Here is a 15707-nt window from a genome sequence, read left to right on the forward strand (position 1 = left end):
ACTAAGGGCTGCGGATGTGGCTCTGTGGTAGAGTTCTTGCCTTGCATACACAAGACCCTGGGTTCGATCCTCAGCACCACAAAAACAAACAAACAAAAACAAGAATGAATGAAATCTAATATACTAAGGAATCAAGTGTGCATTACTGGGTTCATTTGGGAAAATAGAGCTACTCTGGGTACTACAGGAATCAATGGTTTAATACAGGAAGGATTACTTATATTGCTGTTGGAAGACTGTAAAAAACAATGACAGGCTGGGGATAGTTCAGCAGCATAAGCTCCTGCTGAGCAAGCAGGCAGTTTGAATCTCGGTACAAACAAACAAACACAATGATCTGGAAAGTTACTACCAGTTCAGGGTCAGGGAGGGAGACTTCAAAAACTTTCGCCTCTGTGGGAAACCACCCTAATTCTCAATGTTCTCTCAAGCTCCCACAAACTGTCTTAGTCCACAGCTAAGGTGTTTCTTATTCCACTCCCTCCAAGCAATCCTGTATATCTTACATTCACTCATTCTTCCTCTGCTGTCGGAAACTATCTCTTTATCTCTTTTGTGTTCCAAATGTTATCTGAGCAACCCTCAATGACAAACTGCAATGTGGAACCATACAGAGAAAAGGATCTAGGAAGAGCATTTTCCCAACTTCTTTCATGCAACTTGAAGGAGATGACAGAGATGCTAAAGATGAGTTAACAACAGGTAATCAAACACAGAATTCAAAGAAAAAACCTTGCAGTCATTGTTCAGCAACCACCTTTCTCAGGAGTATATTTTAGGAGAAAATAAAGTTCTCTTTGTTTAAACCACTATCTTTTGGGCCTTCTTACTTTTAGCCAAATACATGCCTAACTGATACACTTCCATTCTTTGAAAACCATAAGGTAGTAGACATAGAAAATCTTTTGGAAATATAAAAGTAGAAAATTAGATTGCTTTCACAACATGAAATTATGATCTTAAGTGTGTCATGCTTTCAAATAAAGATGAAATGTAATAATGCATTTCAACTCTAGACTACTGGCTCATTCATAAGTATTCCCTATGGGCTTCTAAGATACCATTTCCACATAGCAAATCCCACTTGTTAAAGTCATACCTATTCTTTAAGACTAAGCCGATAACTTCATGAAAACATCTTGGTAAGTGCTCAGACACAAGCTCAAGCTCTTCTCAATAATCATGATAAAGAACACTCTGTGTCATACTGGATTTCAAGTGAGAATGCATCACGGAACTCACTGTACCCTCTGTCACAGGGTCAACAAACCGGTCTGCAGGAGTGGCTGTGATTATTGGAAAATAGCCAGGCCCATGCCTTTGCATATTGTCTGCTGTTCCTTTCAATTGAGTGGTAACCCAAGACAGTATAACTTATAAACCTGAAAATATTTACTATGTGACCCTTGACAGAAAAAGTTACAAAAGCCAGTTCTATTGGATTATAAATTAGATAATTTAATGTTATTCGTGTCTATATCCCTTATGCCCTTAGATATTGTCTAACTTTGTAATGCAATGGGCTTCTGCTTTCATCTCTTTCCCATCCAGCTTTTCAATAAGTTTTAAAAATTTCCCACGGGGGAACTTGAGAATATATCAACTTGGGAAGGACTAACTTTACATAGACACTTTATTAACTTTGGATTATCAAATGAAATATAAATGTTATATAATGCACCCCAACTCACTTATGCATTCAATAAATATTTACTGCTTGGTACCAGGGCCAGGTCTAGGGTCTGGGAAGAGAGAAGTGAAGGGACATGTAATATCTCTGCACCATATTTTAAGTTCTTTTTCTAAGATTGCATTGAGTGATCTTAAAGACTTACAGTGCAGTGGAGAATTTGAATCAGTGAAGCCCTATTACTTTTTCAGGTCCCTCCAAATAGCTTCAGTGAGTTGCCTAACACTTGACTTACTAGCAAGACCTAACCTAGAACCCAGTTCTCAACTAACTGTCCAAAGTTCCATAGAGGAAAGACTATTCTAAATTGAAAAGTGAAAGTTGTAGTATCAACTTTAATCTAATGCATTACTTCCTTATTGTAATCCTAAATATAGTATACAGTCATCCAAATATTGTAATCCCTTTTCTAGTCTTCCTCACAATCCAAAAAGTTACATTTATAATCCCATTGAGATGTTATTGGAATCCTAGAAAGTTAATTCCAATCTACCATCTCCAAGGTAACCCACGGCGAGAGTGAAGACACCAAGATATATTCCAAAGTTAAGCGCAGCCAAGTGATCCTAAATCCAACCCCCATGAGGATGTGCAGACAAAGGCCCTGATCCTAGGCCTCTCCCAGAATTTATTATCTTGTGAAGAGGGTGGCTCGATGAGAGTGACAGTGAGGATGGTGGGAATTATGTCAAGTAACTTGAGCTTGCTAGCCAGGTAGGGAGACAAGCATCTCTGCAAAACGCAGAGATAAGGATATGCAGAAGGATCAATTTGCATAATTCAATTAAGGTAACAACTGAATTGTTTTAGGAGGCTGTTGCTATAGTTTCTGATATGTAAATTTTTGTGCCTTAGAGAGTTATAACCTCTTTACCTTTAGGCTCATACCCAGTTGACATTCCTGTAGCTGACTGGCTCTACCATGCTGCTGTGCTTATACATTTTAGAGAGAGCACTATACAGGAAACAGGAGACTGTCTGATGGTTTTAGAGATTACATACCAGTACCTCAGCAGGCCTTATTTACAATGCTTAAAGCCAATTGAAGAGAAAAGGGAATACCATAGTCAGCTCTGTACATATAAGGAAACAAGTCTCCATATAATCAAAATTGCAGCAATTGTTCTGCATTCTAGGGGAGTCACTCAAGTTGTCTCCCACACTTTCTAAAATATGTTCTAGGGAATACATGTTTTGCATTCTGTTAACTGGCATTATGAAGAAAAGGAATCTTAGAGTCATACAATGTATTTAGGCAATGCTAGATAAAATCAGGTTACTTTATGAGTTTTTAAGGCATTCAGTATGGATATGCTTACCAAAAATTTATTTTTAAATTTTTTCACAAATACATAAATCACAGAAATTACACATATTAATGGGGTATCAAGTGATGTTCCAGTACATAGTATGATCAAAAAACTATGGTGAATATTTAATTTTTAAAAAATTATTACAGTATAAGACATATTGTCATGAGCTCTCTCAAAATACTTCCCCTTACATCAAATACATTTATTCTATCATTACTGCCTATTTCTGAAGCAGTTATGGGAGTTCTTTTTTTTTTGTCTTCAGTTGCACTGTAGTTGCTGCCTCAGTGTTCAGAATCAATGCATTTCATGATCATTTTTTATTTGGGGGAAGAACAAGAAGTCTCACTGTGCCAGGTCCAATGAATAAGATGGATCAAGACACATTACCTTTTTATGAGCCCGCCTTTCCATTAGATGGCTCTCAGTAGCAGCATTCACAGTATCTTTGATCCTACCTTGTAAAGACACATGAAAGGGGATTTCCAGAACTGTTTCAGAAAGTAGCAAGAATGATGAATTGTGTTTGAAACGAGGAGGAGTATTCTGAGGGGTACTAATGCAATATATCTTTTACTGTAATAGTTCTAAAAAAGTTTAAACATTCACCATATATTTTGATTACCCCTTGTATAATGTTTAAATAATGGTAAACATATCTCCTTAAACATTTACCATTTACATTAAAATACAGTACATAATTGTTATCTATAGTCACTCTATTATATAGCAGCACCCCAGAACTTCACATTACACCCAGCACAGCAGAACTTCTTGCTACAATGTTAGTGCAAGAAGTACTAATGTAAGTTAGTGCTCAGCCTTCTCCATCACTTCCTCTCCCTACTAACCTCAGCAAATGCTGTTTTGTTTTCAACTTTAATGTGATCATGTAGTACTTGGCTTTCTGTGCCTACCTTATTTAACCTAATGAAGTGACCTCCATTTCCATCTGTGTTGTCACAAATGATGCAATTTCATTGTTTTATGACTGAATTGTATTCTGGGGGGGGGGCGGGAAATGTCACATTTTCTGTCTATTGTTCAGTTGCTAGAAACTTAGGCTGTTTCTATTTCATGGTTATTGTGAATAATGCTGCAATAAATGTGAGTACAGACATCTCTTTAACATACTGATTTTATTTCTTTTGGTTATATGCCCAGTAATGGGAGGACTGGATATATGGTAGCTCTATTTTTAATTTTTTGAAGAAACTCACAGTTTTTCATGATAGCAGTACTAATTTACATTCTTATCAAGTGTGAAAGTTTCTTTTTATCCATCCTCACCAGCACTTATCTTTAGTATTTTTGATAGTAACTATTTTAACTAGTGTGAGGGGATACTTCACATGGCTTTGATTTGCATTTCTCCAAAGACTAGTGACACTGGAAAGTTTTTCCACCTTGTTGGCTATTGATGTCCTTTTAAAATACAAATATCTATTTAGTCTATTGCACATATGTCAAATCAGATATGATCATAAATTTCTAAGAGTAAAATAAAGCAGGACTGACAAGAACCCCTCTCCCAAAATATCTTATAGAACAATTGCTTCTTAGGACACTTTGTTAAGAATAGGACCACTTTTTTTCAACCTTCCCAGTAATTTAGGAGTATTTAGAAGAGAAAAATTTATAAAAGGAATCGTATAGAGGACTTGTAAATGTTGTGGATAGTCTTGTCATTCTTTATTCTCACAGTATTAGTTATCCATAGCTATGTGAAAACTCCCAAAGTTAGCCCAAACAATAAACATTTATTATTTCAGTTTCTAAAGGTTGTATGACACAGAAGGATGGCATTGGGATTTGATACAAGGAAGTATTTTAACAGAGTCTGTGTCTGAATCATTATCCACTACCACTTCCTTAGCAGTATGTCTGTGACTTCACAGGCTCACATCTTAATTTCTCCCTCTCTATTTCTCTTTCCTGTTCTTGGGCTATGGGCTACCAGGAAGAAATACTGACAGAAATGGACAGTGGAAGATTCTAGAAATCCTTCAGCCATCAAATATTTCTAAAAGCCAAATATATGTCATACTCTGGTACTTCCGTATGGTACTGTGATCAGTGCAAGACTATGTGGTCACGCTGTTTCTATTTCTGTAACAAGGGTGAAACCTTTGGTCAGAGCTTCATCATTCTGAGACACATCACAGACACTGAGATTTTCTGGGTCAGGATAGAAAGTGCCAGGAACTGTAGATCAGTAATGTAGTCTTTTCTTGGTTTGACTCGGTCCACTGTGCTTTTAAAGCCAGACTTCTAAAATGAGGATGTATTTCTGTCTCCACGTCTTCAGCTACTCAGTCCTCCTTGGCCACTCTCCATTGGTTTTGCTTCAACTACTTCACTAAAACTTATCTGTTAAAGAAACCAGTGAACACCTGGTTGCTAAAAGAAAGGTACATTTTTCAGGTGTTATTTTGAACCGCTGTGTTGCTGCTGACTTCATTTTTTCTTTGAGATATCACCCTCTTTGCTGGTTCTCTCTGGTTGTTTTATCTTGGGCTTCCTGTGGGTATGTCTTCTAGGTCATTAATTTAGGAGTTCCCTAGTGTTCTATTCTCAATCCTCCTCTCATTTTTTCTAACTTTGATTCCAGCAAAATTTCATCCAGGCCCCAAAGAAAAACTTCCTTCTGGACATCAGATCTCTAAAACCCTGTGATTCAACTCCTCTTGGATGTGCTAACGGTTTAAAACATGACTTGTCCAAATCTGATGTGATCATCTTGCCTCCAAACCTGCTCCTTGTCCTGTACTCTGTTTCTGAGAATTCACTTTACATCCAAATGGCCAGGCCAGAAGCCCTAGATTCAACCTAACACCTAGGATCTCATTCATTTGGCTCTTACCACTGAAATCTACCTTCCTTTTTTTTTTTTTTTTTTTCTTTAACATATGGTGCTGTATTTTTGAATTGTAAAAATATTTGCAAAACAGGTAACCTAGAACACATAAAAATCCATCAAGAAAACAACAGCCAAGACTCTAGGATCCCAATACCCAGGGAGGACCACTGTTGGCCTAGGTTTCTCAGGAGCCAGCTCTGAAGAAGGCATTAGAAGGCAAATCTAGAATTCTAAGACCCCAAGTAGGAACAGCCATTTCTCTTGCTCTAGTACACTTAAAGGTAAACCATATGAAGACAGGTTGTGACTCCCATAGCATTTCCCAATTCTACCTCTTTGACATCTCTCCTCTGAGTCTCCTTTCTGGGCCTCACCTGATCCTCTTGCCTAAATTTCCACAAATGCTTCCTTCTTTTCTCCGATACTACTCTAATCCTTTCCAATGTATCTATATGGCCTTCACAATTTTTTCTTTTACTAGCCACATATTGTTCAAAATGCTTCAACAGCTCACAGCTGCTTACTGACTAACATCTAAAACTTTTAATCAGGTAATCCAATTCTCGAAAATCTGTTTCTTCCTTTCAGCCTCATCTCTCCAGTGTACTTTCATTAACACAAATATTTGAAAACCTTCTCTGTTCCTGCTTGGAATCTACCATTTCTTTTGTCTGATGACCTCTCCAACCCTCAAGTTTCACCCTAAGACTGCCCACCTTTAGAGGCCCTGAAGTATAGCAGGCCCTGACGTAACATCCCCTACTCAGCATATCGCGCATGAGTTTGATTGCTCAGCAACTGGGACTCAATGACATTATAGGCACCTACCAGAATCAAGAGCAGAGTCAAACCTCTGAAGCTTCCTGTATAAGCTGGGAACAATTTTTCTATATTGATAAGATGCAGAATGATATTTATAATGTATCAATTTATTTATATGACTTCCTTCATCGTCTGACAGTAATATACTCCTAATGAAAGTAGCTTCTGAACACTTCAGATAGATTAATGAAATCTCTTTCTGATCTTCTTTCCATGGTGCTTTCCAGACGGTGGCTTCAGTAATCTTTTAAACACACATCTGACCAGTTCTCTTCCTCCACCTCATGTACACCACAACTTTCTTAAAATCTTTTATGGCTATTCAATATTCTCAAAAGAAAGCAAAAAAAACACCTCTTACGCTAACCTACCCCACATTGTCCCATCATGTTATAACTATACGGGGCTTCTCTGGATTCCTTGTCTTGCCGCCCTTTATCCATTGCAAGACTAAACTTTGCATAAAATTTTTCTGCCTGGGTCTCTTTCCATTCTTCTTTCCCTGCTCCATTTATTCTCACTCCCAATGTTGCTTCTTCAAGGCAATGTTTCCCATCCTTGCATAGACCAAATTCCCCCTACACTCTCCACCAGTGCTTGTCATGTTGCAGTTTTTTTTTCATGTTGCATTTTAATACTGAACACTGTCATGCAGTTGCCCTGTGAAGGCAGAACCACGTCTCCCTAATTCCCTACTGCATCTCCAGGCTCAGGCAGTGGTACACATAAAGAAGGAGTTCTATGATTACTTGTTGAATAAAGTTAGATCAAGAATAAAAGGGGTCATCACAATGTTTTTATCCTCATTGCAATGCTGCATTTGATGTGTCAACAACTTCCCATAGTGTTTTCAGCTAAGTTATTTATCATTAACAATATAAGTGTGAGAAAGGCAACCCAGCAAGGCGACTTGTTCAGTGTTACATGGCTAATAAGGAATAAATTGGCAGTAGAAATAAGCTTTGTCACATTTTAGACCAGGCTTCTTCTAGCCGTTAAGCAATCAAAAAAGGAAACAAAAGGAGATAATATAGAAAACAATAGGGAACATCTACATACGGAAATAGCCAAATAAGTTAAACATACAAAATAAATTTTGTAGAGTTTGGTTCATTGAACAAGGGTAAAAATACTTGACACACTACCTTTTTTTTAGTGTGTAGTTTCGGTTCTGATGAAGAGCATGCTATCTTCGGCTGTACAAAAAGGGCTGGTTAATATCATAATTCTCATTAAAATTTAGATGTTCAATAAATGTTGGCTATTAAATTGGTGGTGGAAAAAAGTATTTCTGGAAACCTCATTTTTAATGAGACTATATTTTTGTAAGGAAATGAGAAAACTTAGTCACTGAAATGAAAAGTAACAATCTATTAAAGAGCAACTTCAAAGCAATTACACTTGTTCATTTATCTAGCATTTCCTAAACATAATTTGTATTTTAAAATTTTATAACTTAAAATAATTGTGTGCCTTTATAATTACACAAGTACGTTTTAAAATTCAGTTGTTATTTCCCTACTAAAATGGACAATTGTAAACTTACATGCAAAATTAACCAAGTCTCTCTTGAGGTTATGTATCAACCTTTGCACCTTCCTTTGGTGCCTACATCAAAATAATTTTAATTTCACTCCTCATTTGAACTCATTTTGTTATCAGTTTAATCTACTTAGTAATTATGGGGAGGGGAGAGGTAGAGAAAGGGAAGCAGTCTTAGACCTTTAAAAATTCATATATTGGGTCTTCAAGTCATTACATTTACTGAAGTTGGCATTGGCATTGAGTAACAGTTGATAGGCCAGGACATGTTGAGTAGTTTCACTTGTTTGAAGGGAATGTCTGCAGCCGTTAACAATGAATTTCTGCAATTGCCCACAAGTCCAGTGAAGAGACATTACTCTTGGAATCAGAAAATACTGTACAAGAAATGAAAAAATGCAAGAGGTCGCATTTTGCCTGCTACGCTAGGTCTTTCTGGATCTAAAGGCACGTTGGTCTGCTCCAAGTTTTCAGCGCTGGCAAACTAGTCTCCGCTCAGTTCGCGGCGGACAGAGGCGCGGCGCGCGGGGAAGCAGGGTCACCGCCTCCCCCCCCCCCCGTTCCCTCCCCCCATCACCACCTGCGCCGGGTGCAGGCGGTCTGGGAGCCCAAGCTCGCGGTCGGACCCACGCACCGAGGGGCCCCGTAGCGCGCTTGCGCGCTCAGTCACGTGGTAGCTGCTCGGTACTGAGCCGGTTAAAAGTCACGACCGCAGAGCATACGAGCTGTTCGCCCGGCTGGCCTAATGCCCTTCGCACCCCTTAAGTCAAGTATGGCGACAGGCGCTCCCTTTTGTCCGACTACCTCCCGACTCCTCGGCTAGGTTCAACTACAGGAAGCGAGCAGACCAGCACGCACAGGCGAACAGCGTTTCAACCGACAATGAAGCCGTAGCCGCACACCTCAGCGGCTCCCGGCGAACAGGCGCGAGGCCGGGAGGGGGAGGAGGAGAAACGCTTGGCTAAGCCCCGCCCCAGCTCGGGCCCTCGTTGGAGGATGCCTCATTCTGGACCCGCCCCTTAACGGACCTGTCGCTTTGTGACAGGCGGAGGGGCCAGTTCCTGTTGGGTGAGGGGCGGAGTCAGACGTTGCCAGAGCTCCGCCCGGACTCCAGGGGGCTCCTCCCCTTGCTCGTCGCGGCGGGGCGGGCGTGAGGGGGAATGTCATTGCTTCTCCGAGCTGTGGTGCCGCCTCCGCCTGCTCCTTCTCTGGCGCCCTCGTCCCGTCGGCTTTCGCCGCTACCGCCACCGCCACCGCCGCCACTGCACTGGGGACACGGATGGCTAGTGGAGCGCGGGGGCCATCTGGCTTGAGAGAGCAGCGATCTCGGCCGCTGCTGAGGCGGAGACTCCCCGCCGCCTCCACCCCCAGTTCCCTGGCCTCGCGGCGCTGAGGGCGGGAGCGCGCTGAGCTCTTCCCTCCTCCTTCCTTTTCTTCCTCCTCCTCCTCCTCCTCCGGGTCCCCGCCCAGCACCCCTCGCTCCAGGCGGCGGCGGCGGCCGCTGAGGAGCGCGAGACCCGCCGCCGGGGCACAACATGGCGGAGCCCTCGGCCCCGGAGAGCAAGCACAAGTCGTCCCTCAACTCGTCCGCGTGGAGCGGCCTCATGGCCCTGGGGAATAGCCGGCACGGCCACCACGGGCCCGGGGCCCAGAGCGCGTCCAAGGCGGCAGGCGGCGCGGCGCCGCCGAAGCCGGCCCCCGCGGGGCTGTCCGGGGGTCTGTCGCAGCCCGCGGGTTGGCAGTCGCTGCTCTCCTTCACCATCCTCTTCCTGGCCTGGCTGGCCGGCTTCAGCTCGCGCCTCTTCGCCGTCATCCGCTTCGAAAGCATCATCCACGAGTTCGACCCGTGGTGAGTGCCGCCGCCCCTCCCCCGCCGCGGCTCCGGGGCGCGGGACGGCGCTGCTGCCCGCCGCGCTCGGTCCCGGGCTCCGCGCGCGCCCCCTGCCCGCGGGCGAAGTTTGCCCCGAGCGGCCCGCGGCGGGCGCCTGTGACGACCGACCGAAGGTGGGCGCCCCACTCGGGACCCGGCGCGCCTGGAGGCGGCGGGTCCTGCTCTTGGACTCGCGGCGATTCCCTGCCCGCAGCGCTCGGGCTCTTTGATATTTGCCGGCGCGTTTTTGCTGCTTGGGATGGGATCAGTCCCGCGGTTGCCCGTCGCCACAGGAGCTGGGACCCGTCCAGCTCAATCTCGCAGTTTTAATGTTCTTACACCTTTTTTTTTTTATACTCTTACACGAGAAGGGACAAGGAGAATGTGGTGTTGTAGGAAAGGAAATAATAAAAATCCTTGAAAGTGATCTGAAAGCTGGCGACTCTTATTCGCCATTAGGTATTTTCAAGAGTGGGTTTTTATTTGTTTGTCTTGTCAAGGCTCTTAACTGCACTCAGCGCCTCACTGTCCCACAATCATCTTGGGTTGCTTTTTAGAGTGGGCTCATTATTCTTTTAGCCAAACTGTCAGCCTCAGTGTGTTAAGCACTGTATCAGATAGCATTGCGTTAGTTCCTTTATTGGTCTCCGCAAGAAGATTTGTAGGTAAGAGAACCATAATGATGGGAGCCCTCGATGATACATCCAAGTTGCTTATAGTATAAGAAACTAGCTGAATTTTTAGGAAATTAGTCTACCCTTAACCCTGGCTAAAATAAGAAAACTATATTGATCTGTGAGTTGAGAAAGTAAGATTGTGTCAACTTTTTCTCTAACTTGATCAACCTGAGTTAAATTTTTCCCACCTGATCGTACCTTTTAAACAGCTTGTTGACCTGTCAACCCTCAGTTAATCTTACTTCCTTAAAATTACACCTATGAAACTTTAGGATATTTATTTGAAATGCAGAGCATCTTCTTGAGTTACTAAATACTTACGTAGATTATAAATGTTTCAGGGGTAATTTATGCATATATTAAAATACTGGATGTAAATTCTGCTTTTATAAAGAGTAAGATTTATACTGTAGCATCTACTAAATACCAGACGGGTTTACTCATGGAGAATTCAATTTAGATAAAAAGTTAATTAGTGTGACATCTTCTGGGAATGTTTTAATACCATCTTACAGATTTTAATTTTCTAAAACTAGTGTTTTGTTTTTGATAACCTTTACGTTTGGAAGTACAGAAGAAAATATTAGTGTGGATTCTACGTAAGCCTGAGAATATTTATGAATCCTTGTTAACTAGATACAGTACTCTTAGGTAGACTTAACTTTGAAACACTTAAGCAAATTAGACAAAAATGAAATTAGAACCAGAAAATGAAAACCGCTGGTATTTATTGAACAGTGTAAAAGGAGAAAGTTCTGTCGTTTCAGGTTAAAATAGCAGAAGTGCATGATTGACCAAACATTTTGAGTAACAACTGAATGAGATGATTTTTGTCTTTTTTCCCCTTACTTTGATTCTAATTTGAAAATTAGAATCTACATCAAAATCAGCCTGAGAGCGCTATTGAAACTGAATAATGTAACATGAAAAGTCTTAGTAGATTGCTTTACAAAGTAGTAAAATATTGTTTTTAAAAAACACTTAGATTTTTTTTTTCCAGTTTTGAGAATATACATAGAGGACATGATCTTTTCTCATTTCTATAAAAATGTATTTTGTCTCTCTTTTTTCATGTGTTAAAACACATTTCTGACGCATCCTTTTGTTAAAACTATCTTTTGGATTTTTAGGCAAAGTCTGTAGCATATACATCTAGGGCTAGGGATATAGCCGAGGCACATTGCCTGTCTGGCAGGTTCGAGGTCCTGAGACTGATTCCTGATACCAAAAAAAGTATGTATCTCTTTAAGTCTTAATAATCTACCTGATTTAGCTATTCTCCTTACTAATAATTTTAAAACTGTATGTTCATTATATTCTTGGTTGATTATACTCCTAATGTTGGGTATATGTAGTGAGTTGTCCCTACATTATATTGTAAATAGGTATTTGTCAGTGTGAATCTCCTGCCATTTCCAATTCAGGTGATTTACTGAGAATTAAGCTTCAGACAAAAATGATTTGCCCTCTTTTGTTTTTCTTTTCATCTATTAAAGATCTCTAGTAGTTGAACATGTTATTCATACAAATAATTCTTGTTGAAAAAAACTTAGGCATAGATACATTATTACCTGCCATTACTTTGGATTTTTAAAGCCATTTTCCCCCACAGCTGCAGATTGTACCATTACTTTAACTGGTCTACCATAGTCTAACACTAAGTTACACACTGTCTTGGAACTTGCTCAGATTATCTTCTTACTAGATAGAGTGGCAGGTATTTTAGTGTTTTTCTCATGCTTTTGTCTACAGAACAAATTTATTCTGGCCTGCCACACCTTCCTCAACTCCTTTTTCCATGTTTGATATCATTCACTTTAGGTGAAAAGCTTATTTACTCTCTTTCTATAAATTTTACAGTAGTTTGTAAATTGTGTGCCATTCAAGTTAGCTGCCAAACTGACTTGTCACACTTGTTTTTTAAATTTGTCACCCAGCTTGTTTTATATCTTACCAACTGTTAAAGAGGTGGTATATGATGTTAATTAATATATACCTTTTTTTTTTTTTTTAAGAATTTGGCAACTTTTGGGGGGACAATCTCCTTACCTTTCACTTTAGTTATTTCCACTGTTCTTAGATCAGTTAATCACAAGGAAGTAGTTTGAGAGTATGTTGTTTATATGTGCCAAACAGTTGGTTGATCATAGCACTGAACTTTTATCTTTTTATCTGGAACAAAGTTGTTGTAACTGTTAATATTTGTAAGCTTTATTAGACAGGTCTTTTTCCCTGATCTATATCGTTAAATTATAGCTTCTTTCATAGAAGCGATGAGAAAAGCTCCCTATATAAGGAGAGCTGCTCTTTTTACCTTCACATAGTAATTTCTCCCTGGAAAGACAAAAAAGTTTCAGTTTTAACTGCAGCTGTCAAAAAAGCAGCTCTCTCTTTGCAGGGCAGAAAGTTTTAAGAGTTGAAACTTGGAGTACAATTTTTTCCATAGAAACTATGATATAGATAGGTTAATTAGTACAAACATGTTTTCAGAGGAGTGGTAAACCTTGGAGCATAAGCTGTTTATAATTTGAGGACTGCTTCAATACTTTTGAGATCTTTTTTTCTTCACTTTGCAGATGAGGAAAAAGATACTGACTTCATGTCTGAAGAATACAAAATGTGTGACAAAACTAGTTTGAGAAGCAAATGTCTCCAGGTCTTGAAAAGTCACTGATTATAGGATCATTAGCAACAGCAGTCCAACTAACTATACATTGGAACAAGTATATTGTCATTAGTTGCATTGTAATTTAAAATTTTTATAGCCTACAGCTTCTCAGATTATTCTAAATTATGCTTGAGTTGCTGAATTAGATGAGGGGATTGGACTAGCCCCCAGTTTTAGTAAGCATGACTCCTGTAAGTGGTAGTCATGGATTTCATGAAGCAAATATCGGTATGTCCCTGCGTAGTTAGGCTCTGTCATGAAAGACCTTGAACCTTTTCTTTTTCTTCGGGGTTTTCTTAAGGCCTGATTTGAGTAGGACTGCATATTCTTTACTTCCTTGAGTAGTTTGCTTAAAGACCTTGTAGAAACCAAAGAAACTCAATTCATGTTACTGGGTCTGTCTGTTATGAATATAGGGAAATTTAGTAGCCTATTTTTTGCCTAATGTGCAGTTTTTATGCTTTTTTAAAAAAAGAGCGTATGGGAAAATGTTAAATGTCTCATCATTGTAATATCTTAGTTATCATTGGTACAGAAATGAGAAATGAGAAATACTAATCTTGAGTGACCAAATCAAATTTTTCCTTAACTTACTTTGAAAACTTAATGATCATAGAGAGCCACAATACTGTAGTCAATTACAGTACAATAGATTTCTATGTATTGGTAAATTATTGTGAAAATTTTCAGACTATACCACATAAATTCTGTGTTTACTATTTTGCTTTGCTTTATCATGTATATGTCCTTTTTTGCTCCTTTTAATTTAAAGAGACCAGTAGGTAGTGTGGTGTTTACTGTTGAATGAGGAGTGTTTTCCCTGTCCCTCAAGTCCACCATAAAGAAGGTATCTTATTTCTGGATAGTATTTGTTTTCTGTAATACAAGTATTTGAACACACTATGTATGAAGTACTGTTTCTGTATCCTTTGTTGGACTGCAGGTTAGGATCAGATTCCATCCATTCCAAGTTTTGGTTAGTGATGGACCTGACTACAATGTAAGTCAGTGTGCTGATCTGTGTCTGTTAATGTCTGCTGAACCTGGTATCTCAGAAGAAACTCTGCAATGGTTAGGAGGGTATTAATGTTGCTTTTACTTAAGTTATGTGAAACTCCTATATTTTCTGAGTTTTTAGAAACTTTTTATTGTTCAGGCTGTTGTCTCTTCCAAGTTTAATCCAGATAGAATTTTTTAGTGCTTTTTTGTTTTGGTTTTGTTTTTTTCTCCAAGTTTAGGATCTGCAAATATATTGTATGGGCCAAATTAATATTATGGAAAAGAGAAGCAGTGTAAATGATTCACCTTCATCTGCACTAACCTAGTTCTCACCCTGAATGATTTCCAGAGATTAAAAACAAAACAAAACAAAAATGTATGTTAGTTGTGCCAAGTGTTGGGAGAGAAAGAAGTAGTTTCTCCAGAGGTTCTCATGGTTTAGTAAGTGTAGTTTAACTGGCATTTTTGTAGGCTTGATAGGAAATCTTAACTACTATTTAAAATTTTATGTCTCTGGAAAAAATCTTCCATGCAAAGATATCTAAACATATTTTGGAATATAACTTAAAATACGAGTTTGTGAATGCCTTTGTTTAATAAAATTTGTACTTGTTTGTAGGCAAAGAATTGATAGTTGCAGTAAGCTGGTAATTTCTTATTCTTGGGGAGTTCAGTATTGTAGGGTAACTTCAGTACATATTCTAAATGGCAAGAGGTACGTAGTTTTTATGGTGTTTAGTGATCTGTTAAGTATCTTAGAATTGAAGAGATGAGGTGACGTTTTTTATTTTCCTAGACAAAATATATTTCTGTTAAGTATTCTCAAAAAGCATGAAGAATGCAGATCTGCTTGACTCTAGAGTCTGTTCTTTTTACTGCACCTTCGGTCTCCAAGGCAGTCTTAAATGATAGTATCCTGCATTTAATTAATAGCTTTTAGTCAGCTGCTCTTAAGTTTTATACACTGGCTTATCAAAATTTCTGGTCAGTTTTTCCTCTAGCTAACTAAGCTGACCAGTTGGTAGATAACTAATTACTGTGTTTTGATTGCTGTAGTATAGGAAAGAGAGAAAGATTGAAAAGTTTTTTTTTTTAAATCCAGAATAAATGAGAAATTTGTTGAAAAGGTGTGTTTTGTTTTGTTTTTATCCAGAATAACTGAGAAATCTTTAGCAACCAATTTTTTAAAGAGGATAACTGAATGGTGGGAGGAGTTGAATGTAAAATCTAATGTTTTCCACTTAGATTTGTCTGTAAAACGTCATA

General features: G+C 39.5%; 1 protein-coding gene across 1 annotated transcript in view; it reads left to right on the forward strand.

The window, feature by feature from the left end:
* The first annotated feature begins 8958 nt into the window (after positions 1–8958).
* The window catches only part of Stt3b (STT3 oligosaccharyltransferase complex catalytic subunit B), a 97671-nt gene continuing 90922 nt past the window's right edge, over positions 8959–15707 (forward strand). The window contains exon 1 of the mRNA XM_063257087.1: positions 8959–10076. Within this exon, the coding sequence (XP_063113157.1) occupies positions 9763–10076 (314 nt within the window). The 5' untranslated portion in view covers positions 8959–9762. The remainder of the gene's footprint in view (positions 10077–15707) is intronic.

Source organism: Cavia porcellus, unplaced genomic scaffold (assembly GCF_034190915.1).
Source record: "Cavia porcellus strain 051 isolate PalLab524CR breed Dunkin Hartley unplaced genomic scaffold, mCavPor4.1 scaffold_10, whole genome shotgun sequence".
NCBI lineage: Eukaryota > Metazoa > Chordata > Mammalia > Rodentia > Caviidae > Cavia > Cavia porcellus.